The 25,551-nt window shown below is 37.9% G+C and overlaps 1 protein-coding gene across 1 annotated transcript in view; it reads right to left on the bottom strand.

Moving 5' to 3' along the window:
• The window catches only part of MALRD1 (MAM and LDL receptor class A domain containing 1), a 792,972-nt gene that overhangs the window by 686,629 nt on the left and 80,792 nt on the right, over nucleotides 1-25,551 (bottom strand). Inside the window, exons 7-10 of the mRNA XM_043564232.1 lie at nucleotides 24,653-24,799; nucleotides 16,469-16,635; nucleotides 12,038-12,130; nucleotides 8,601-8,808 (exon numbers count right to left, since the gene is read on the bottom strand). Of these exons, the coding sequence (XP_043420167.1) occupies nucleotides 8,601-8,808; nucleotides 12,038-12,130; nucleotides 16,469-16,635; nucleotides 24,653-24,799 (615 nt within the window). The remainder of the gene's footprint in view (nucleotides 1-8,600; nucleotides 8,809-12,037; nucleotides 12,131-16,468; nucleotides 16,636-24,652; nucleotides 24,800-25,551) is intronic.

The following is a 25,551-nucleotide window of genomic DNA, read 5'->3' as shown; positions in this document are numbered from 1 at the left end:
CCTAAACCAGGGACTACACTACCATATGCCTGCTCCTAACCATTATTTTCGATTTTAAATAATATGACCAGGGGCGCCTGGGTGGCGCAGTCGGTTAAGCGTCCGACTTCAGCCAGGTCAGGATCTCGCGGTCCGGGAGTTCGAGCCCCGCGTCGGGCTCTGGGCGGATGGCTCGGAGCCTGGAGCCTGTTTCTGATTCTGTGTCTCCCTCTCTCTCTGCCCCTCCCCCGTTCATGCTCTGTCTCTCTCTGTCCCCAAAATAAATAAACGTTGAAAAAAAAAAATTTTAAAAAAAAATAAATAAATAATATGACCAAAGTGACCAGTATATTGAATGAGCTCACTATATCTTAATAATCAAAGGATCTTCAAATTTCTATAAACAGGGATGCCTGGTTGCATGACCAGATAGTTCATCACTAACGTGTCAACTCTCAAAACACTGAAGTCCACTATGCAAGTAACACTACCACTTAAATTTTCTCTACATGTAAACATTTAGATCTCAGAGCATGCTTGTTTAGACAGTCATATAACTGATATATAATGCTATTTTTTTCTTTACAAGCAAATATTGTCTTCTCCCTGAAATGGATTTCCCAAAAAACAAACACGACTACATTATAATAATGAAAAGATGTTGCATACTACCTAATGGTGAATCCACACGACAAGGAAATGCCATTCAACCATATACTTAACTGGAAACCTTCTGGATGTGTTTTTCTTTACTCAGCTCTGGCTACAGAGTTCAGAGGGTACTACTGATAAAAAGTTAATCCTCAAAGAAGAATCTCTTCTGGTTTTTGACAGTCTTAAGCACCAATAACAAGCTGTGACTGTTTCCCGGGCCATCTGGAAAATCCTCTGGTCTAATTCCTTGGTTCTCTATGAACTTTGCCACTTATTAGGTGACCTCAGACTCTTCTCAGTTGGTAGAGTGTAGAAACACGCAAGACTCAAAATACATATCTGGCCTCTGAAATGTGCTTAAAGGTTCCAAATCCTTGGTTTTGGACATGGTAAGGAACTTTTCCACCTACTCCCAAGGGTACCCAAAATTCTCCCCTGGAATACACCTCCCTGGAATAGAAAATCTTCCATGGGTGGGGTGACCACCCATCTGGGTTGCCACAGTTTATGCCTGTTGTCCTAGCATAACAATTAAAACCTCTTTTTTTTCTCCCTCTCAAGCATTCCTGTTTGGGTAATAAATTCAACATTGCCCTGTTGGGCAATACATATTAATATACAAAGGAAATAAATCCGTGCAAATAGCAATCTTATTCACCGCAGGTAGCCACTGATTTAACCAGTAACCATCCTATTGCCCAACTAGGCAATACTGTGAATTGGCAATAAGACCAATAACTGTGGATGGAAAGTACAATGTGACACAAACATCACCCCACTGTTCCATAGGCTCTTCCCAACTGTGTCTATGTCACTGAAAGGCAAAGATATAAAGAGGATTTCAAGACAAAATAACTTTGGGTCATGTAAATGTTGAAATGTGGCACTGGGAGAAAAATTGATCTCTTTCATTATCTCGATGTTTCACCAGTTAAAATGTCAATCGTTGCACTTTCCACAAAACATGAGAAACACCCTGTCCTTTGAAAAATGAACATTTGTTTTTGAAATCCATCACCCTAAAGATAGGTGGATGTGGAAGCAAAATGGTACAGTCACCTCTGTAAAAATCTTGCTCAATTGCTCAGCTGTTTCTACCAATGACAGTCATCCCAGTACACTTCAAAGGACATTTTTAAAAGTATTCTAGAATTTATCTGTGCTATAAAATATAAATCAAATTCCAGTCACCAAAGTTTAGGTTTTTCCATTAAAATTCCCCTACATAATTCAAAAAGTTTAAGTTGCAATTATAAATATCTGAAAAAAAACCAGGGGAGCCAAACACATTTTGGCCACTAATAAATGCCAATTTGTCAAACGCTAAGTACTTATAAAATCTAAAAAATCATCTATTCATATTATAAGTGTTCATTACAGTGATTTTTGATTATTTGGTTGCTTTTATTTTAACTTCCCGTGATTATAGGACACACTTCACTATTTCTAATCAGAGCATGAGAAACGGCATTGTTCATAATTTTAGCAAAATTTTGCTGAGTTCATCAGAGTAATATTTTAAAATTATGACAAAGCTTTCTCTTGCATATTTAACCACTGCAGCATATTGACCAAAGAAAAAATTCACTGTAGCAGCTGAGGAAAATTCTTCTGGATTACGAAAATTAAAATATTTATGAATCTTCTAGTTCAGAAGTAAATCGCTTTTCCGTTATATAAGGGGGAAAAAGTATGTATGGGAATAAATGGGGAATGTTGCATTCCATAAGCATATATTAGATCTTAATATGATTATATCAGGTAAACATTTTAATACTTACTGTAAAGCCACAAGGATCTTTTCTCCACTACATGTATTATTTCCCTTGCCTGCAGGAAATTTTTAGCATAACATTTTTCTTCAAAATATGAAAGACATCCAGAGACAGCACCACAGTGACCATTAAATGCACTGCATTGGATTCTTAGTTAAAACTTCCTTCACTTGAACACTGTATCAACTTCTCCTTTGTTTTTTTCCGACTTCTCCTTTAAAGTGTACTTTAAAGTACTAGCATTTTAAATGCTCTGAAGAATCCTACAATTAAAAGAACTTTTTTTTTTTCCACCAGAGTTTCCCATACTATTTGATTCGGACACAGATCTGTCCAACCTTGCATCCTTTTTGAAACACATATACAATTTTTTTCCATGTTATGATTGAAAAGGGTATATAAATTATTTTATTTTTGTGTGGTAAAATATAGGTGGCATAAAGCTTATCTTTTTAACCATTTTAAGTGTAGTTCAGTAGAATAAGTACGTTCACACTGTTGTGTAACCATCACCATCAGGCATAGTCCAGAACTTCTTCATCGTTACAAAGTGAAACTCTATACCTAGTAAACACCAACTCCCCATCTTTCCCTCCCCTCACCCCGGCAACCCCCATTCTGTTTTGTTTCTATGAATTTGACCCCTCTGTGTACCTTGTGTAAGTAGAATTATACAATATTTGTCTTTTTGTGACTTGCTTGTGCTATTTAGCATAATGGCTTTAGGGTTCATCCACGTGGAATGTGTCTAGAAATTAGGTATATTTTATATGTAAATTGTTCAGCTTGCAAATGTATATGCCTTTAGATATGTTTCGAACAAGGTATATTTTAATTATTTTATTAGAAGTATTTAAAAATAGGGGCACCTGGGTGGCTCTGTCTGTTACAAGTCCAATTCTTGGTTTCAGCTCAGTTCATGATCTCACAGGTCCGTGGGATCAAACCCCACATCAGGCTCTGCGCTGCCAGTGCAGAGCCTGCTTGGGATTCTCACCCTTTTCCTCTCTCTCTCTCTCTCTCTCTCTCTGCCCCTCCCCCACTCATGCTTGCTCTCTCTTTCTCTCACAAAAATACATAGATAAGTTTTTAAAAGAAATATTTAAAAATACATTGCAATGCAATGTCCCTCTTTTATACAGGATCATATTAGTAAATGTCAAAAATCTATTGTTTGGAATCATGCAGTATTTGTCCAATAACTGGCTTATTTCACCTAGCATAATGACTCCGCTTATATGAGGTATCTAAAATATTAAAACTCCTAGAAGCAGAAAACAGAACAGTGGTTATCAGGGGCCAAGGGTACAGGGAAATGGTGGGTTGTTGTTCAATGGGTATAGCGTCAACTATGCAAGATGAATTCGTTTAGAAGTCTCCTGCACACTACACAGTCAACAATACTGTGCTTTTTTTTTTTTTTTGTAATACTTCTATTTAGGGCTTTGTCGAAAATACGGCCTTTCATAAATTATTTTCAGAACGGAGAGACAGAAAAGGGGCATGGGAAGAAAAAAAAAACACACCTCACTTAGCTGCTCGCTAAGACACGTTCGGCAGGACTGTTTTTCCCCTTCGTTTAAACGATGTATTTGAAGCTCAAAGTGCTGTCACAGGTGTTTGCCTTTGAAACTCCCCCACAAATCTCGATGACAGGGACTTTTAGGGTCGGCGCGGCGAAGTTTTACGGAGCAGAGGCATGGAGTCTGTTTACAACTTTGACAGGTGCACTCTTCCACTCGCGAAAGTTCTAAGACTTCTGTCTGACAAGTTCTGCAAGCCTGCCCGAAGGAAACCTTGGGGGTGCCCTGGACCCACATACCTGGGCACCGCGCCATCGGCTGCTGCGGTCCTTGCAGTAACCGCCCCGTTTCTGCTCGAAGAACTGGAAGCGCGGGAGCTCCCGGCCCGGCGGGGGGCTGCCCGGCGGGACGCCTCGCTCCCTCGGGGCTGGCTCCCGGTGTCACCGCGGTCCCGGGCCTTCCCGCCGGCCCGGGCTCGGAGCACGCGGGCGCCCGCCGCTGGGGGCCGCCACGCCTCCCAGCATCCCCCGGCCTGCGCCCGCTCGCCGCGGGGTCGCCCCCTTCCGGGAGGCGGCGCGGCGTCAGGAGGCCACGGGCGAGGCCACGGCCACAGCGCGCGGGAAGAGCTCGAGGCGGGGCGGGGTTGGGGGGACGAGCGGCCGCCGCCGCCGCCCGCCGCGAACGCGGGGTCGGGGTCGGGGATCCCTGCACAGCAGCGTTAAGTGCTTCCCAGCGAACACGACCCCTAGACCTCGCGGCGCCGGTTCACCGGCACGGCCCGGGGGCGGCTGCTGGGTCCGCGGGGAGCACCCACCTGCTGGAGGGCACCCACCTGCTGGAGGGCACCCACCTGCTGGAGGGCCAAGAGCGGCGCCCGCCCGCCGCGAGCTGTCGAAGCCCAGGGCGTCCGTCCGCCGCGGGGAGGCCTGTGAAGACCGCGAGGCCGCGGAAGAGGAAGCGGGAGGGTAGTCCCCGCCCAGGTGCCGCCGGCCGCCGGACCCGCTGCGCCCCGGGCCCAGGGCGGCGAAAGGTGGCGGGGCGAGCCGCCCGGGTACGAGTAGGGCGCGCACGCTACGGTAACCCGCCAGCGTCTGTCCCCGTGTGTGCGGCCACACGTGCTGCCCCACCACGTTAAAAGGGTAAAACTCTCACGTTCAGTGTTCTTACAAGAGTGTGGGTGATGGGTATTGAGGAGGGCACCTTTTGGGATGAGCACTGGGTGTTGTATGGAAACCAATTTGACAATAAATTCCATATATTGAAAAAAAAAAAAAAGGACACAGAAAAGCTCCTGGACAAAGACTAGGTGTATAGCTCAACAATCACAGACATTAAGTATGTGCATTTGTTGTGCGTCCATTGTTCTTCAATAAAACTGCTTTTAAAATCTATCGTTCGGGGTGCCTGGGTGGCCCAGTAGGCTAAGCATCAGACTCTGGGTTTTGGCTCAGGTCCTGATCTCGGTTTCCTGAGTTCGAGCCACCGGTCGGGCTCTGCGCTGACAGTGTGCTTGGGATTCTCTCTTCTCTCTCTACCCCTCTCCCACTCGTGCTGTCTCTGTCTCTCAATAAATAAATTTTAAAAATAAAATCTATCGTTTGGTATTATAGTGATGCTCTCAGGAATTAGTTATGGGAGTTTTAGCTTCTGTCGTGAAAGCTCTCTTGACTAGTTTGCCTTAAGTCTATTTTTTATATACCCATTTGTTTTCTCTCTCAGCTGTGGCTCCATTTCTGAAGACTGTTTGGCTCAGCGGTTCTCAAACTTTAATATGCAGAGGAACCACCTGAGACATTGTTAATGGCCAACTTTGGGTTCTGTAAGACTGGGCTATGGCCTGAGGTTCTGTATTTCAAAAGAGCTCCTAGATGATTCCGATGTCACTGGTCCACAAAGTACACCAGAGTAGCAAAACTCTAGCAACACTCCTTTTCACTTAACAATTAACTGCTTTATAAAAGGCATGGGGCTAGAGGCTTGGTCAACTACTCTTGTTAAAAGTATCTAAAATTAAGAGGAACTTGGTAATGAAAGAACATCTGACTGAGTGTGACTTTTGGGAAAAGCACACTGACTCCATAATCCCAACTAACAGTATTCTTTAGTTAATATTTCCTGAGTCTCCAGTAAGTACTCGTGCTATTCAAACTGCATATATAAGCTACACAGTCCTAGAGATCCATCCTCAAATGGGATAAAAGGGAGGTATAAAAGCATGTTGCTTGTGCTTTATGAACATGGGAAACCATAAGAAAAGTTTGCGTTACAAATGCAATTTGTAAAATACAAATTTAAAGTAGGTGTAGAATGTTTCAAGGTGGTTTTAAATTTCAAAGGGAACAATATATATGTGTGTGTAACAATATATATAAGCATGTGTATATATGCACAAATATATTATTTTAGCACCCAAAGTAGTATAATATAAATTCTAGTAATTCGATTGCTTTATAACTTCCTCAAAACAAAACTGATTGAACAAATATGTACATGAAATACTCATGTCAGCATCAAAATATATGGACATATATGCACCAATATATAAATATTTCATAATACGTAATATGGCTACATTTTTATGTCACACCCTCTATATGAAGTTGGTCTCAATCAAGCAAACATGTCAGGTTTTCTTTGTTCAAATGAAATGACATAATTTGGAAAATTTAACACACTAGGAAATAACACTATTTGTTGAAAAGCACAGACATCTGTCCCTTCGCTCAAAGGAAATAGCAGAATGGTATCAAGATATACTCCCCTGGAAAAATCCCAACTATGTAACCAATGAAACTACAAGAAAAAAAGAGAAATGGGGAAATATGTTCAAAATCAAATGCTAAAATATCTACTGATACTCCGGGTGGAATTTGATTTACAAAAAAAGAAACAATTACAAGGAGAACATAAAAAACCCTTCACTGGAGGGGGGAAAAGGGAGGAAAAAAGCTAAGTGTCGATATGTGATATGTGCAATTGAAAAGAGAAGAAATATATTTACTTTCAGCCAATGAACCCAAGAATAGTGCAAACTATTAGTAAGGTGAATTTCTCCAAAAGAAATGACCCAAATTGTTTGTAAGAAATTTTAAGGCACAGAAAAGACATTGACAGGGGTGCCTGGGTGGCGCAGTCAGTTAAGCAACCTACTCTTGATCTCGGCTCAGGTCATGATCTCACAGTGAGTTCTCAACACCTGCATCAGGCTCTGTGCTGATGGTGTGGAGCCTACTTGGAATTCTGCTTCTCCTTCTCTCTGCCCATCCCCCACTGTGTGCACGCACGTGCGTGCTCTCTGTCTCTCTCTCTCTCTCTAAATAAATAAGCTCAATACATTTTTTTAAAAAGAAAAGAAACTGACACATTAGAGAAAATGAATTGTCCTCACATATTTTTTGAGTGAAAAAAGACTGTACCCAAAAATTCCACCAAGATTATACTGGTAAGTAGATTTTTTTTTTAATCTAGTATTAAAACCAAGTGTCTGAGGCATTAATGGAATTGCTGTTTAAAAACAGGCCGGGGGGGGGGGGGGCGCCTGGTGGCTCAGTCAGTTAAACGTCGACTTCGGCTCAGGTCATGATCTCACGATCCATGAGTTCGAGCCCCGTGTCGGGCTCTGTGCTGACAGCTCAGAGCCTGGAGCCCGTTTCAGATTCTGCGTCTCCCTCTCTCTCTGCCCCTCCCCTGTTCATGCTCTGTCTCAAAAATAAATAAACGTTAAAAACAAAAAATTAAAAAAAAATAAAAATAAAAACAGGCAGAGGATTTCTCCCTCGCTTTCCCATCTCCTCTTTCCTGCATCCTGTTCCGTTGCTCTTAATAAAATCCCTACTGATCAACAGAAGCATTTTGTACAAAGAACTTTTCATTTAAAAAGTGACACGTTGTAATATTTCTTTCAACAAAATACATCGCTAAAACTGCAGCAAAACAAATGGCAAATTTTTAATAATTAAGAAAACCCACTTGTTTGTGATACGGGATTTGGATTCATTTAATTAGAATTCATTGTTTCCAAAGAGACGCAAGTATCTTAGTTGCTAAGTTACCTCATATGGGAACCATCATTTGGGTTTTAAATTAAATTGTATTTCCTTTCAAATACAACTAGACTTGAATAATAATGGGACTTCTTGTCATCACTCCTATCAAAGCCTCTCCATAAAAATCCTAAAAGGGAGGTGCTGGACCTAAATTTTGCCCAGTCATGAATACCAACCACGGCTGACATTTCTACAGGCATCATGGCTGCCTAGAAGGCAATGGCAGCCCTCTTCTTGAAACCGTCCCCACAGCTTTCTGTCTAATTGGTCAGAATGCAAAATGCCCTACACTTAATAAAGGTCAGCAATCCATAATATATGTCTCCAAAGGGAAAAGTATAAAGGGGTTGCCCTTCCCACCCATTTTCCTCTTTAAAACGCACACATACCATAATACAATTACTCACTTGTTCAACAAAGTTTTCAGTATTAACAAAAAGTACCAAAGCCTTAAATTAGCTTAGAGACCCCCACAAAGAATAGTGCTAATAGCTTCAGAGTGAGAATAAACATTCATCGTATTTCATACATGTTAACTTTACCTCACTCGGTGCAAAGACTTTTAAATCCAACCACAGTCGTGAATGTGAGCATGTGAAGAAGTAAATCATTAACTCACTTACAGCAAGTTGCCGGGTCTTCATCACTGTCATCAGAACAGTCTGGCTGAGAGTCACAGACCAATTCCTGGGTGATGCACTGGCCACTAGCACAAGTGAATTCCTCTGTAGAGCAAAGCTTTCTGGATGGAGCACGTGCACAGGCATAGACCCAGAGCTGATCCAGCCCAATAAAACCTTTCTGGCTCAGAATAGTCCCTTGAAAGATAATCTTCAAAAGGAAAAACATGAACAATTTATGAGTTGATAATCTCCTTTAAAAGAACCCTCCAGGGGCACCTGGGTGGCTCAGTCAGTTAAGTGTCCGACTTCGGCTCAGGTCATGATCTCGCGGTTTGTGAGTTCAAGCCCGCCTCGGGCTCTGTGCTGACAGCTCAGAGCCTGGAGCCTGCTTCACATTCTGTGTCTCCCCCTCTCTCGGCCCCTCCCCCACTTATGCTCTGTCTCTCTCTATCAAAAATAAATAAATGTAAATGTAAAAAAATAATTTAAAAAAATAACTCTCCAAAAAAGAATAATAGACATTTAATAGTTACTGAGAAAAACACCTGTTGAAAGAGAAGCAAACACAACCAATAAAATTCCTACTTGAGAAGCCTGACCCACATGTGTAATTGGTCTGAATGAAAAAAGCCCTACATTTAAGAAAGGTCAGCAGTCCATAATATATGCCTCCCAAGGGACCAGGACAAAGACTATGGGCATAGCAGATCCACTGACACCTCTGAGAACCCACCCATGAGCAAAAGAAATACTACATGCCACTTCACCCTTGGCAATGTCCCTGACTGCAAACTTGTTACTTGAGCATCATCTTCACTGCTCTCTTTCTTTAATATTCAGGGAAAAGAATAAGTATGATCACTACTTAGAGACCAAAAGCTATAACCGCATCTGGTTTTTAAACTACTGATATCAGCATTGGAATGCAAGAAGGGAAATGTTAGGCAAATAGTAAGGGGACACACAGAAGAATAGAATATTTAAAATAATAAATATAAAAATCTATTTTCAGAGAAGAATTTCTCTAATAATCAAACAAATGCTAATTAAAGGAAGTCTCATTGTCTCCAGCTGAATTGCAAGGTTTTTTGAAAGTATACGGTATTAGCAAGTGCAATGACCATACTTGCCAGTCCAATGTAAGATAATATCAAAGTATTATCCTTGAGCTTCTATCAAGAGCAATGGCTAGCTGTCCACCAGAGTGGACAAGAGGTATGAATACCTGACGCTATTAAATAACTATTTCTCTGCCATCCAATATGGTAGCCACAAGCTAGAAAGGGCTATTTCAAATTAAGTTAATGAAAATAAAATTAAAATTCCATTCCTCAGCCACACTAGCCACATTGTAAGTGTTCAGTAGCCACATGTAGTATCATACCACATATATGGTAGCTATTGGCTACCATATTGGAGAGCACAGATACTTAAATCTCCCCTTATGACAGAAAATACTATTGAACAGCAATGAACAAGATGTTGTTAATGTGTAAGATACTAGAAATAAAGACTAATTCCTTTGACTTTCTTCCAGCTTAAAGTCTCTGAATATATTTTCTCCTTTGCAAAAATATGAATATGTATACATATACATACATATGTATGTATATGTGTATATATATACATATGTATGTATGTATATACATATATGTATGTATACATATATATACATGTATATACACATATATATGCAAAAATATGAATATGTATACAGATACATATATATATGTATATACATATATTTGTTCAGAATTACTTAAGGGGGCACCTGGGTGGCTCAGTTGATTGAGTGTCCAACTTCGGCTCAGGTAATGATCTCACCATTCATGAGTTAGTGCTGACAGCTCAGAGCCTGGAGCTTGCTTCAGATTCTGTGTATCCCTCTCTCTTTCACCTCCCCCACTCACACTCTGTCCTCTTTCTCTCTCTCTCAAAAATAAAAAAAAACTTAAACAAAAGAATTACTTATGATCAAGTTTCAGTTTGTAAATATATCTAACAATTTAGTCTAGAAAATAATATTAAACTTAAATCATATCTAATAATAGAAAAACTTTGTATGCTGCTGTATACCATTCTACATATGAATATACTATATATATATAGTATAAATATATATAAATTATTGGATCTACAGTTGTATATTTTTATAGCAGCAAGAGATCAGATGTGCACAAATGATATCAGTTTGGGTTTCAAAATTGATGAGTTTAAACTTAGATCTCAAAAGGGTGCTATTATTGAAAAGTTAATTACATTTAATATGCACTTGGAAATCTAGAATAGCTCCCAAATTACTCCCTTTATATTTTGTTTTATCTCTGAGTTAAATAACAAAACAAACTTTAATATTCAGTTTATGTAAAAAGAATGAAACTCTAATCATTTAGTACCTCTTTCAGAAGTTATAAAGATAAATATCGCTTAGAAAATTAAAATAGTGCCAAATGTTATTGCAATAGGCTATGATATAAACCTCAACTTTGCTGTGATTAATACAAAAATGCTATGGTTCAGAAATTCCAATCTGAGCAGTAAATGGGATTCTAAAAATCTGCATGGTTATACTTCAGTTTCATTCGGGTTCTCCCTTTCAAACCTAGAAAGATGTACATATGTGGTATTATCATAAAGGAATGAAATGGGTTTCATGAGCCACATGTACAATCAGTCTTATTATTTTATACTCACAGCCCAGCAAAAAAATATTTATACACTCTATATACAATAGGAAAGGAATCTTAAATAAAATAATGCACTTCAAAAACAAAATTATGAATGGCAATTAATAATACCAGCTATTTAAATGTTGATCCTACTGACATGACTACATTTTACAATATTGCTATATTAGAAAAGAAGGAAATGACAGGTAAATATTTAATATGAAAGTTAAAAAAATATCAGATATGCTTTTCTGCACAATCTCAACTCTATATACAACACGGAATCTTGAGTTAATGTGCTTAAGAGATAGTATTCCCACTGAGCACATGCACATTGCAGACATATCTTTGCAAAGGTAGAGTTATCCATGTTTCATAAAGATGTGAATTACTGCATTCAAAACATTGGCATAGTCTTCACTGATTTTCAATACCCATTTATTATTTCTCTGCTTCGTAATGCAGTTTGCTTCCTTGTTTCCAGTGCATGGTGTTGGAGGTGGGGGGTGCTAGGGAGGGAGCCCGTGTGAAATGAGGATGCTTTAAACATGAGGAGTCACACTCTGGTTCTTCTACTCAGAGGAAATGTGGCCTGAGAAGGGCTAAGTACAATGAAAAGAAGCAGGCTATGGCTCTCCCCAAATATAGAAATCTATATCATTAATTTCAATGCTAATTTAAACTTAGAAATGGATGACAAAATTCACTGCTGCAAAACTACAAATTAAACTTACGATATAAAAAAGTACTTGCTTTTCCATTTTGTACCTTAAATGTCTTCAGTCCTTCTGGAATTAAGACCTCTGCTTTCACCCATTTTCTGTCAGTTGATGCGCTGTATGTCCAAAATATTTCTTCTTCCTTTGATTCAAAGAAAATGACATTACTAATTCCCCAAATTCTACTCTCATATTCATGCATGTGCTCTCTCAATTACATTTCAGTTGATATGAAAATACTAGGAAGCCTAAAGTACTGGTAAAAAGGTGTTTAACATTTTTTAAAGGAACAATAAAATGGAGGCAGGGGAGGATGAAAAGGCAGAGCCCAGAGGATTTTTAAGGCAGTGAAAATACTCTGGATGATAACATACAGTGGATACATGTCACTCACACCTGTCTCTCTCTCTCTCTCTCTTTCTCTCTCTCTCTCTCTCTCTCTCTCTCTCTCAAAAATAAATAAATAAATAAATAAATAAATAAATAAATAAACAAACATAAAAAACCACGATGTTATCAGATATATTCTTATGCACAATCTCAACATATTTTTTCTATGGGAGAATTCATTCCAAGTTCCAAACAATACAGTTATTGTCTGGAGATTATATTTCCATTCGACTCTCTTGTTCTTTCAAAGACCTTTTTGTGCCTTCTAGAGCACAATGCTCTGTCATGCATTGGTAAACTGATCATCTTCCAGGTTACAAAGTACATGCAAAATTATGCTCCTATACACTATGAGGTAAAAGTCTATAATGCACTCCAAAATGTGGCCTCTGTTATTGTGCCTTATGACTTGTGACCATGCTGTTACACTCTAAAATAACGTATTTCTTTAGATTCTGTCCAACATGCAAGTTAATTTGACACTTCCCTGCTAAAGATAGACCAGATTGTTCATAATGTTTACCCATAAGATGCATTGATTATTTCAAATTTCAATAGAGTGAATATGCAGAGTGGTATAAATATGTCTCAGGTTGAGCTCTGCGACTGCCTGTGCCCTCCTAACACTGTGAGATAGAAAACAGCACCAGAAGATAACATCTCGTTGTAATTCAAATTTCACATGACACTTACACTTTTTCAGACTCTTGTAAGCATTTATCTCCCCTCAGCCTCACTTATTTCATTCATAGCCAACACTTTCTAAAAACGAATCTATTTTCAACTCAGTCCTTTACCCTCTGATGTCTACTCCAATTTCCAAGTCTTGAATATTTCAGAAGATAGTCTAAACCCATTAAAAAAGTACTTCATTTTATTACTTATTCATATCAACTATTAAGACTTCCACTAGACAGTGAAACATCCACGGCAGACGTATTTTCAGCTGACAGCCTCCAGGTCACTTCAGGATGAACCAGAGCGACCCAAAGTTGGGACACACAACTAATTTTTCTTTCAATAATTTCCTACACAACCTCAGTCATCTAGCATCAAGACACTTAACGTCCTCCACAGACGCTTTTAGTGACACTGCTTGGCAAGTTGCATTCAGCACGTCCCTTCACTTTCATTTATGAAGATAACTTAGAGCAATCCTGCTTTTTTTCCAATGACAAATTAATTCCCCTCTATTCTACCTGAAGAAGAATGTGTTTACAGTTTTTTGAAGTGCACAGCATTCTTCCTAAACTTAAATGGCTTTTTGTACAATAAGTTAAAAGTATGTTGTGTATGAAATACAGAGTTTTCTACACATTTTCCTGTCTGACAGCACAAGTAATGAAAAAGAAAAATAATTTCTTCCAACTAAATAAGTCAGCTTTTATTTTATTCTCTCCTCAATCTCAGACTCTTATGTAGTTACTTTCAACAGGTGCCAATGAAAAAAGAAACCCTCGGCTCAGAAAAACGTTCAAGTGAAGTTCTAATGTTCCGTTATCTTAAAATCATTCAATCAATCAATAAATACAAATTCTGAAAATGTCCTTACTCTCCCAGACCAGGATCAATAATGCCATTTTACCTTTCAAGGAAAAAATGACTATATCTCCTGGAGACCTCAGCTTCTCCTTTCCTCTTCCAGTGAAGAAATCAAAGGTACCAAACTCAAGGTTGTTGTTTTTGTTCTTTTTAAACTACTTTCTAAGGCATTTTCGTCCCTGCCTGCCCCAGCTATGTGTTCTTCCCATTTGACATTTGGAAGGTTTTTTGTTTGTTTGTTTGTTTGTTTGTTTACCAGTTTAAATTTTTTTCATTTTTTCCCAGTTTTATTGTTATAACTGACAAATAGCAATGCATATGTTTAAGGTGTACAATATAATGATTGTTGTGAAATCATTACCACCATAAATTTAGTGAACCTCCAAAACATCATGAAGTTACAATTTTTTTTTCTTGTGCTGACTTTTAAGATCCATACTCTTAGCAAATTTCAAATATACAAAACCATATTGTTAGCTATAATCATAATGAATAACCAGTTGTTTTTAATGTTAATCAGAATATGTACAACGTACCACAGGCTGGCTCATTGGTAATGGAAACTCTCTTCAGAATAAAATACAGGCTGTTACTATGACTATTACTTTATAGATGATAAAGACCTAATCTCAAGGATCTTTATATGGTAGAAATTAGAACTGCTACACACGTAAGCTGACCCTAAAAAGAGTCAACTTTTTATTTAACAACTTCCCTGTATTTTCTACTTCTCAAATTCTAATGTCCTCTGAAAATAAAGAAAACCACCTTCAGCATTTTACTAGATATTTCTTGAGTTACCTGCATATATCCTAAGGGTTGTTTTCTTTATTCTATTCATGGAAGATATAAATGATCATTTTCATCAAGAGCTATTTTTTTTTAATTATAGGAATGGAGTCCTTTTTAAGTTTGTGATAAATCATCAACATGTAATTTAAATGTATTTTGATACAGATTTTTCATTGGTGACCAATATGTTATATGTTATGTATACAGAGCAGAGCAAATAGAGTGTGAGAAAAGATAGGATCTTGCCTTGCAGAATACTAGGTAAACTAATGAACCAAACATCACTCAGTACTCAAAGATTTATACCCAACTGGTTCTGATTAATACATTAGATCAGTTCTCCATGATTAACTTCTTTTCTTATAATGTGGGAGATGGAGTTTTGATTCCTATTCTTATTATATGGTGTATCTGAAGTCAATTTGTTTATAATCTTTTCTTGTACAGTCCCAAAGTCACCAGAACACTGATATTGTTCACTTTCAATGATTCATAACTTATATATATAATATATAGATATTATAATTTCTTAACAAATTTCTGAGTCTGAGATTGAGGAGAGAATAAAATAAAAGCTGACTTATTTAGTTGGAAGAAATTATTTTATTCTTCCAATTTCCACTTCCAATTCACTTATCCAATTTTATGCTTTAGAACTCTGTGAATGTTCTGGAAAAGAAGAGGTCAAAGAAAAAAGACTGGATAAGAAGAAAATGACACAAAAGAAAAAGAAAGAGGTGTTGTGATAGAACTAGGGTAAAAAAAGAGAATTTCTCTGGAATTTTCAGATCTCTTAGTAATAGGTAATAGGCAATACCCGAGGATTAATTACGATGGCACTTCAGAATTCAGAAGAAAATAGAACCAAAAAAATGCTATTGACAGATGGTTAGTGATACTTGATAAGAACAAATGCTAAATTAATAAACTTTTCTTGGAAAATGCATTTGGCTGATGTCAGGAGGAAGTTACAACTAGATTTATTCAAAGCACCTCAAGCCAAAAGAATTTGACTTGGATGCTTCTACTGTCTTTTTCCTATGTAAGAATTCCTGCAATTATTTTCAAATGTTTCCCATTGCTAGAATGACCACTATTTACCCCTGTGATTTTTTTTTTACTTCTATCAATAAATAAATTCTTCTTCACAATAGAAATTCTGAAAGCATCTCAGATATTTTCCCACTGGTGGGGGATTGTTTTCATTTCAAGTTAGGTTTAGAAAAAAGGCCTGAATTTGTCCTATTTGCTAATATTACCACTGCAACTTTCACTCTACCCAGTGAGCCTTTCTTTGCCCATTCCATTGACTCATTTGTTTATATTTAATCAGTAATTACCAGTCTCTAAAAACTGTATCTACTGGTACCATAACAAGTAATTTGTTTCCATCGTAATTATAGCTCTAGATATGTGGATCTAAAATCCAAAACAGATCCCATCAGAATGTCAACACAGAGCCAACATAACAGAATCTCAAAAATCTCATTTTCATTAGATCTATTATTTCTTTAATATAGCTCCATGAATTTTAACAATTCTGTAAAATAATATGGTGCAAATCATCACACGAAATTGTCTACATGACAGTATCTCTTAAGCTAGTTCTTAACATTTCTTTTCAAAGCTATACTAAATAAAGTCAAGTTAAAGACTATCTAAAGCCTACGCACAACTGAGAAATAGAAACACAAATTGCCAAAAGAGAAATTTCACTTATTCAATGAACCTGAAATAAATGCAAGTTTCTTCTCACCTTATTACTATATAGTCCTACTCTCAGAACACTGCTTTCCATAGAGTAATAGAATTGAAGATGGCATCTCTTGCCCCGGCAGTGACACACAGAGCTATTTAAATAAGCCTTGCTGTCTAAATGGTTAAGACTAGAAGCATCCTTAGCTCCTAGCCACATACAGTAACCTGAAAAATAAAGGGAAATGAAGCAATTTAGAAAAATCAGCTGCTTTCTGTTTGGACAAAATTATTATATTCCAAAATCAGGCCTGAAAGACAAAGATTGTATTTAAAAGGATATGCTGTCGTAAATGATTACATCAATTACAAATTATAGGTTTTCATTTCCATATGTATTTTCAAATGCATTGAAATTGGCTCCTAATTCCTGAAATTAGGAAATTTCAATTCATTGCTCTTATAAAAATAAATCTGCTGATATAAAAATCTCTATGCTACAAATCATTATCATTTTCTTTAAAATGTCACAATTCAACCTTTCTTTAACCAAGAAGTCCACACCTTTCTTCCCAGAATTCTTTCCTCTTTTATTTCTCTTTTACTTTTTAGGTTTAGAAAAACCTTAATATTTTCAAGGGACTTTAATTTGAACTGCCCTCTTTCTTACCAAACCACATGAAAGTATCAGATATCTACAGCCCTATTAATCTGCACCTATGAATTTCATAGTATGTGAAAATATTGTCAATCAATTTTAACACATCTGATACTTACAACCAATTTACACTGTTCTTAAATACAATAATATAGACAAGGTGAAGTTACTTCTATGATTTTACAACTTCACCTTTAATTAATGAAGCCTTTTAATTCTTTATTTCTGCAAGTTAGCAAATATTCCTACAATTTCTAAAAACTATGAATTTAAGCAAAACTCTTATTTATTTAAAATGTAAGAATTTAAGCAAAATACCATAGCAAGTTAATACTTTGCCTCTGATATTTAAACAAAGAAATGATAAATAAGATAAAAAACACATTTTTATAAAAGTTGAGACAGATCCATTGCAAAAAAAATATCTAAAAAGATAAGGAAAGAACAAGTATGGTGAGTAGGGTTGAAACCACAGAACTCTTGAACTCTGAGACCAGACTCAGGCTCTGGCAGCTTAGATTTTGACTAATTTCAATATTACCAAAAAAGCTGGAATAACAGTCAAATTCTCTCAATGAAGTTGAAGACTAGAGTTGGGGAATTCTGCTCTTAATCTGAGGTGGAAAATACACCAACATTCACTACCTTGGGCTACAACTAAGTGACAGGATATGCAAAGTTATCACGAAGTACAAAACCTTAAACTAATATTGTTACTAAGGTTGGTCTTAAGGAAATACACCTAAGAATACACCTGGATTATTCAGGTATTAATAGCAAGGTTTGTACTCAAAAGTAACTATTTTACCACCATGTTACTAACTGGAGTTTGACTAGAGCCTAACTGACCTAGGAGAAGAGAGATACCAACTCCAGCAGGCTCTAGCCTTCCACAGGAGAGGAGGAAAATACCCAGATCCAACCCTGTCTAGCTTTCCTGTCTCATCTAAGGCTGGGGAAGGAAGCATTTTTGAAGATCTTGTAACAGAGGAACAATTTCACTAAAAGAGTGAAGAATATTTTTCCTCCACCTCACAATTTATTACCATATAAAAGGGGATCTCCCTGTAAGGGAATACTATTCAAAGAACTGTAGGTCTCAGATGTCATTTAAGAATATGTGTCTAGGGAAACCCAAAAACAACAAGTAAGATAAAATCAAGAATACCAGGTGAATTTTTAGCCTCAGGCATTTACAGCTGCAGCAAAGAGTAAAGAGTCTAATCTCTAGTTGCATAAACATAAAAGGTCATTCATGCTAAATACCTATTGATCTTAATTACTTTTACGTAGTACATCACGTCTGGCTTTCAGCAAAACATTACAAAGCATACTGAAAGGCAAAAAGAAAAAAAGCCATAGTTTGAAGAGAAAGAGCAAGTATCAGAACCAGACCCAGATATGGAATTGTCAGACTGGGACTTTAAAATAACTATAATTAATAAGTTAAGAGCTCTAATGAAAAAAAGTAGAAAATATGAAAAATAAAAAGACTGACAAACGTAGTCAAAGAGCTGGAAATTCTAAGAAAAAAATTTTAAATGCTAGAGACAAAAAATCAAAACAAAAAACAAAAACCACTCCAACAGGAATGAAGATTGTCTTTAATGGGGAGACTAAGTAGACTGGTACAGCTGAAAATATGTCAACAGAAACTTCTAAAACTAAAAAGCCAATATATTTTTTAAGTGGAAAAAAAGGAATAGAATATTCAAGGACTGGGGAATGACTACAAAAGTGACATAGCATAATGGGAATACAAGAATGAGAAAGACAAAAAAGAACAAGAGCAGTATCTGAAGCAATATCGACTGACAATTTTCCCAAAATTAATATCAGATTTTAACCACAGTTCCAGGAAGCTCAGAAAATACAAAGCAAGATAAATACCCAAAGCCCTACATGTAAGCATGTCATATTCAAACTGCAAAGGATCGAAAACAAAGAAGAAACCTTAAAAAAAAACAACAACAACAAAAAACCAACAAAAAAAAGGAGGGGTACCTGGGTGGCTCAGTCTGATAAGTGTCCAACTTCAGTTCATGATCTTGTGGTTGGTGAATTGGAGCCCCACAGTGGACTCTGTGCTGATTGCTCAGAGCCTGAAACCTGCTTTGGATTCTGTGTCTCCCACTCTCTCTGACCCACCTGTGTTCATGCTCTGTCTCTGCCTCTCAAAACTAACATTAAAAAAAAAGAAGAAGAAGAAAAGAAAAAAAAAACCCAATCTGGAATTCTGCATCCAGCAAAACTGTTCTTCAAAAAATGAAGGAGAAATAAAAACTTCCTCAGACAAATGAAAATTGAGAGAGTTTGTAGCCAATAGACCTGCTTTGTAAGTAATGTTATGAGAGGAGGTTGGCAGCAGACTAGGAGAACCCTAGACTCATCTTATCCCATGAACACAACTAGGTAACTATCAAATCATCTTAAACAGCCCAGAAATTGAGGCGAAGACTGGCAGAACACACTCCACAGCTAAAGGGAGAGATGAGACCACGTAGAATAAAGTAGAAAGTGCAGAGACATAGTTTAGGGGAGAAAGAGACCACAGGTGCTGCAGAGGGGAAGGTCACAGAGAAGGGCAAGCAAGAGAGGAGTGCCAGGGGAATGCATGAGAAGAAAGTTGCAAAGAATCATTGCCTGGAAAAGAAAAGGAGCTGAATTCTGTGAGTTCTTGCAACCAGGAGGGCTTAAAGCCTGGGGTTTTAAAGGTCAGTGAGCTTAGCTGGGATAGAGTCCAGAGGGCACTGCACTGCTCCTGGAGAGAAGGCAGGCAAACAACCTGAGGGCAGACAGCACCAAAAACACCTGGGGAACACAGGGAGGAGATTATTCGTTCTTTTCAGAGTACGTCCCTGGGAGGCAGTGTTCACAGAGATCCCTCTGTGAAGACAAAGGAGCTGCACAGCACCATTTCCTCCCCTGCCCTCAACATAAACACAGAGCCACCTGCAGGAAGCAGTGCAGCTCCAACACTGGGTACCTAACCAGCTTACACTGAGCCCCAGCCCCCTGGGCTTTGGCAGAGTGCCCTTCTCAGTGAAGCTTGTCTTGGTCCCAGCATGGCATCCCCGCCCCCAGAAGACCAGCACAAACCCCTACCCACACCACATCTCCCGACCATGGAGTTCTGCGGGGCTTCAATTCTGGTGGAAGTGGCGTCAGGTTTCATTTCACAAGCAGACGAGAGCACACATAGTTTAAATTCACCACATTCAGGCCAGACACCCAACACTGCCCACACGCAGCAGGTGAGAAGAGCCTCTGCAGATGACTGACCTGAAGGACAGAGCAGCCAAAACACAACAGCAGAGTTCATCCAGCACATACCAGAGACACACACTAAAGCACCATCCCTGGACACTGCATGACCTCTTCTCCATATAGCCATTATCATCAGGAGCAGAAGACATAATCGGCTTTTCTAACACGGAGAAGAAGGCAGAGATTCAGACAAAACACAAAGACAGAGGGATTGATCCCAAATGAAAGAACAAGCTAAGGCCACACAAGAGATCTCAGGAACACATATGAGTAACATTTCTGATGGAACATTTAAAGCAGCAATTGTAAAGATACCCACTGGGCTTGGGAAAAAATAGAAGACATCAGGGAAACCCTTACCACAGAGATAAAAGTTAAGAAAGAATTAATCAGAGACAAAGGGCACAATAAATGAGATTGGAAACAGTCTTGATGCATTAAACAGCAGGCAGGAAGAAGCAGAGGAATGAATTAGTGACCTAGAAGACAAAACAAGGGAGAACAATGGAGCTGAACAACAGAGAGAGAAAAATTATGCAACATGAGAATAGATTTAGGGAATTCAGTGATCCCATCAAACATAATAACTTTCATATATAGGAGTCCTAGAAGAGGAGAGAGAAAAGGGGCAGAAAATATATTTCAAGAAATAATAGCAGAAAATTTCCCTAATCTGGAAATGGAAACAGACATCCAGATCCAGGAGGCACAGAGCACTCCCGTTACAATCAACAAAAGCAGGCCAACACCAAGACATATAATTAGATTTGCAAAATATAGCAACAAAGGAAAAACCTTGAAAGCGGCAAGAGAAAAGAAGTCCTTTGCTTACAAGAGAAGACCTTTAAGGCTAGCTGGAGATTTCTCAACAGAAAACTTGGAAAGCCAGAAGGGCATGATATATACAAAGTGCTGATGGGGAAAAAGCTGCAGCCAAGAATACTCTATCCAGGAAGGCTATCATTCAAGAGGAGGAGAGATAAAGAGCTTCCCAGACCAACAAACACTAAAGGAGTTCATGACCACTACACCTGCCCTGCAAGAAATATTAAAGAAGACTCTTTGAGTACAAAGCAGAGACTAAGAGTGACAAAGACAAGAAAGGATCAGAGAGAATCTCCAGAAACAATGACAAAACAAGTAATAAAATGGCAATAAATACATATCTATCAAGAATCACTTTGAATGTAAATGGGCTAAGTGCTCCAATAAAAAGACATAGGGCATCAGGATGATAAAAAAACAAAACCCATCTATATGCTACCTACAAGAGACTCATTTTAGACCTAAAGACACCTGCGGATTGAAAGTGAGGGGATGGGGCGCCTGGGTGGCGCAGTCGGTTAAGCGTCCAACTTCAGCCAGGTCACCATCTCGCGGTCCGTGAGTTCGAGCCCCGCGTCAGGCTCTGGGCTGATGGCTCGGACCCTGGAGCCTGTTTCCGATTCTGTGTCTCCCTCTCTCTCTGCCCCTCCCCCGTTCATGCTCTGTCTCTCTCTGTCCCAAAAATAAATAAACGTTGAAAAAAAAAATTTAAAAAAAAAAAAAGAAAGTGAGGGGATGGAGAAAAATTTATCACACAAATGGAAATCAGAAAAAAGGTAGAGCAGCAATATTTAAATTAGAGAAAATAGACTTTAAAGCAAAAACTGTAACAAGAAATGAAGAAATGTACTAAATTATAATAAATGAGACAATACAACAAGACAAAACAATTTAAGTATTTATGCCTCGAACATGATAGCACCCACCTATATAAAACAATTAATACCAAACATAAAGGAACTAATTGATAATAATACAATAATAGTAGGGGACTTAAATACCCCACTTAGATCAATGGACAGATCACACCTATACAGAAAATAAACAAGGAAACAATGGCTTTGAATATAAGTAATGTTAAAAGAAATTCTTCAAAGAGAAGGGAAGAGATTAGTCATAAACTCGGATCTAAATAAAGAAAGGAACAGTGCTAGGAAAGCAATAAATAAAGCAAATCAGTTACCTTCAAATTTTGGCAAAACCTTTTAATTTTAATAGTCTGAATTGATCTAAAAGAGAACAGTTCAAAATAGCCATAGCCACAATGTATTTGATGATTATAGTTTGCATATAAGTGAAATGAGTGATAACAATGACACAAGGGACAGGAGGGAGAAATGAGGAATATTTTATGATTATAAGACAATGTGCACTTTGTGAAGAAGTATGAAGTTATTTCTTTTTTTAAACGTTTATTTATTTTTCAGACAGAGAGAGACAGAGCATGAATGGGGGAGGGTCAGAGAGAGAGGGAGACACAGAATCTGAAACAGGCTCCAGGCTCTGAGCTGTCAGCACAAGGCCTACATGGGGCTTGAACTCACAACCCGAGAGATCATGACCTGAGCCGAAGTTGGACGCTTAACCGACTGAGCCACCCAGGTGCCCCAAGAAGTATGAAGTTATTTCAAAGTGGAGTTGGATTAGTTGTAAATATATTTCATAAACTCACAGCTAGCCCTAAAAAAAGGGTAAAAATGGAAATATAATTGAGATACTAAAGAAGGAAACAAAAAAAGAAGCATATAAAATCCTCATTTAAAACTACAAAGGCCTAACAGGAATGGGAGACAAAAACAAGAACAAAGAATAAGGGCAACAAATAAAAACCACTAACACACAGGCCCCCAGGACATGTATTTAATAGGAACTCAAGAGGACAAGAACAGAGGGACTGAAAGAAACTTACCAGAAAAGAGTTAACATACCATGTCCACAAGTGATAACATATATGCATTTTGAGCACTGAAAATTTTAAGTAAAATATATTCACATCTTTACTAATCACGATGACATTTCAGACAGTAGAGATAAACATTTTATTAAATCTTCATAAAATGGAAAAAAATTAGATGAGCTCAGACTTCGTGATGACTACAGTAGATATCAGTAGCTAAAGAAGAACCATCACTCTGTACTTAGAAATAAAATGAACAGATTTTCATTCAAAAATTGTATGACTAAAGAGATTATTATTTAGGAGTGAGGCCATTAAAAACACTTGAAGCTTATAAATGCTTAGCAAGACCATCACCACAGCTCTTTTCTGAATAAAAAATAATTAATAAGTGAACCTATTCGAGAAGGAAAGGAATCAAGGGCATGAAATAAAAGAAACAATGGTGAATAAAGAAAATGGTAAAGATAAAAGACCAAAAGCCAAAGGCCTTAACAGACACCTCACAAAAGAAGACATACAAATGACAAATAAGCATCAGAGATGTGCCATATCATAAGGCATCAGGGAAATGCAAACTAAAACAAAGAGAAATCACTACACACCTATTTGAATGGCCAGAATCCAGGACACTGACATCAGCCAAATGCTGGAGAGGGTGTGAAGCAACAAGATCTCTCATTCATCGTTGATGGGAATGAAAAATGATACATTCTCTTTGGAAGACAGCTTGGGAGTCTCTTAGAAAACTACACATATTCTTACTAAACGATCCAGCAGCCATGCTCCTTAGTATTTACTCAAACGAGTTGGAAACCTATGTTGACACAAAAACCTTCACATGGATGTTTACAGCAGCTTTACTCATAATTGCCAAACACTTGGAAGCAACCAAAATGTCCTTCGGGAGGTGAATGAACTCTGGTACATCCAGACAATGGGATATAATTCACTATTAAAACAAAATAAGCCAACAAGCCATGAAAAGGACATAGAGGAAGCCTAAATGCACATTACTAAATGGAGGAAGTGAATCTTAAAAGGCTACCAACTGTATAACTCCAATTATATGACATTCTGGAAAAGGCAAAACTACGGAGAAAGTAAACTCAACATGGAAGTAGAAAAAATAGCTATTACTTTCTGCTGTGACAAAATTTTAAATTACTAAATTCAGAAAAGACTAACAATACCTCCTCAAAAAAAGAAAGAGAGAAAAAGCAGTGGAAAGAAAAATAAACAGACACCGCAAATTTAATGTTAGATGAAAAGAAAGAAAATCATTGATAACACTAGTGAAAAGGAGAGCTAGTCAGCTTTATAAAAGCGTTTTAATACTTTACCTTTTTCTTCCCACAATATCTACTATCTCTTGATGATTAAATAATAAAACTTACAAAATTAAAAGTTAACCTAGTATAATTCTTTCTTTACACTGTCAATAATATGATTTTTTTACTTTCAATATCTATGCAAATATAGCTTCAATAAAATACACTCAGTATATACATCAAGATCCCTGATGAAATATCTTCATACTACCCACAAGTCAAAATTCTAAAAATCATATATACAGAAGATTATTTTTTATGTCCTACCTTCATCATCACTACTTTGATCCTGCTGAGGTGTAGATTCTAATGCAAGAACCTCTCTTGCTTTTGTGCGCATCCAGGAAATTCGCCCAGCAGATGTTTCTGATGCCCAGTCACACATGTCAGATTCAAATCCACAGACGTGACATACTACAGAAAGCCAAAAAAGATCTTGGTGAACCATCACAGTGTACTAGAGTAGCTGCTTAGCCATAGTTATGTATTATAATCAAAGCTTAACACGCACACGCACACGCACACGCACACACACACACACACACACACAAATTTCATACCTACAAATTTTGGTTCAATAAGCCTTAGAATATACCAGCAAATGTGTTTTTCAAAAGTTCCTCGGGGCGCCTGGGTGGCGCAGTCGGTTAAGCGTCCGACTTCAGCCAGGTCACGATCTCGCGGTCCCTGAGTTCGAGCCCCACATCAGGCTCTGGGCTGATGGCTCGGAGCCTGGAACCTGTTTCCGATTCTGTGTCTCCCTCTCTCTCTGCCCCTCCCCCGTTCATGCTCTGTCTCTCTCTGTCCCCAAAATAAATAAAAAACGTTGAAAAAAAAAAGTTCCTCCCTTGATCCAGATAGGCATCCTCCCAAATGGAAACCACTGCCATTCCAAAGTGAAAAGATGTTTCCATTTTTTCTTGTACACTGCTCCTACTACAACTTTTTAAATAGCACATATATAATCTGACCTTACCTACCTTATGAAATTAGTTTAAATCACTTGTTATTCATAATCACATGGAAATTTTAAAGAAGAAACACTCTATATAATTGAAAGCTGGTCTTTAATGGAACTACTTTATCAAACATCACCTTAAAATTACATATTTAGTATCTTTCATGTTTTGAATAAACCATAGACTTCCAACAACACTCCAGCTAAA

The sequence above is a fragment of the Prionailurus bengalensis genome, chromosome B4, assembly GCF_016509475.1.
Source record: "Prionailurus bengalensis isolate Pbe53 chromosome B4, Fcat_Pben_1.1_paternal_pri, whole genome shotgun sequence".
Taxonomy (NCBI): domain Eukaryota; kingdom Metazoa; phylum Chordata; class Mammalia; order Carnivora; family Felidae; genus Prionailurus; species Prionailurus bengalensis.
Note: the sequence above shows the minus strand (reverse complement) of the source record. Positions and strands in the feature narration are given on the sequence as shown.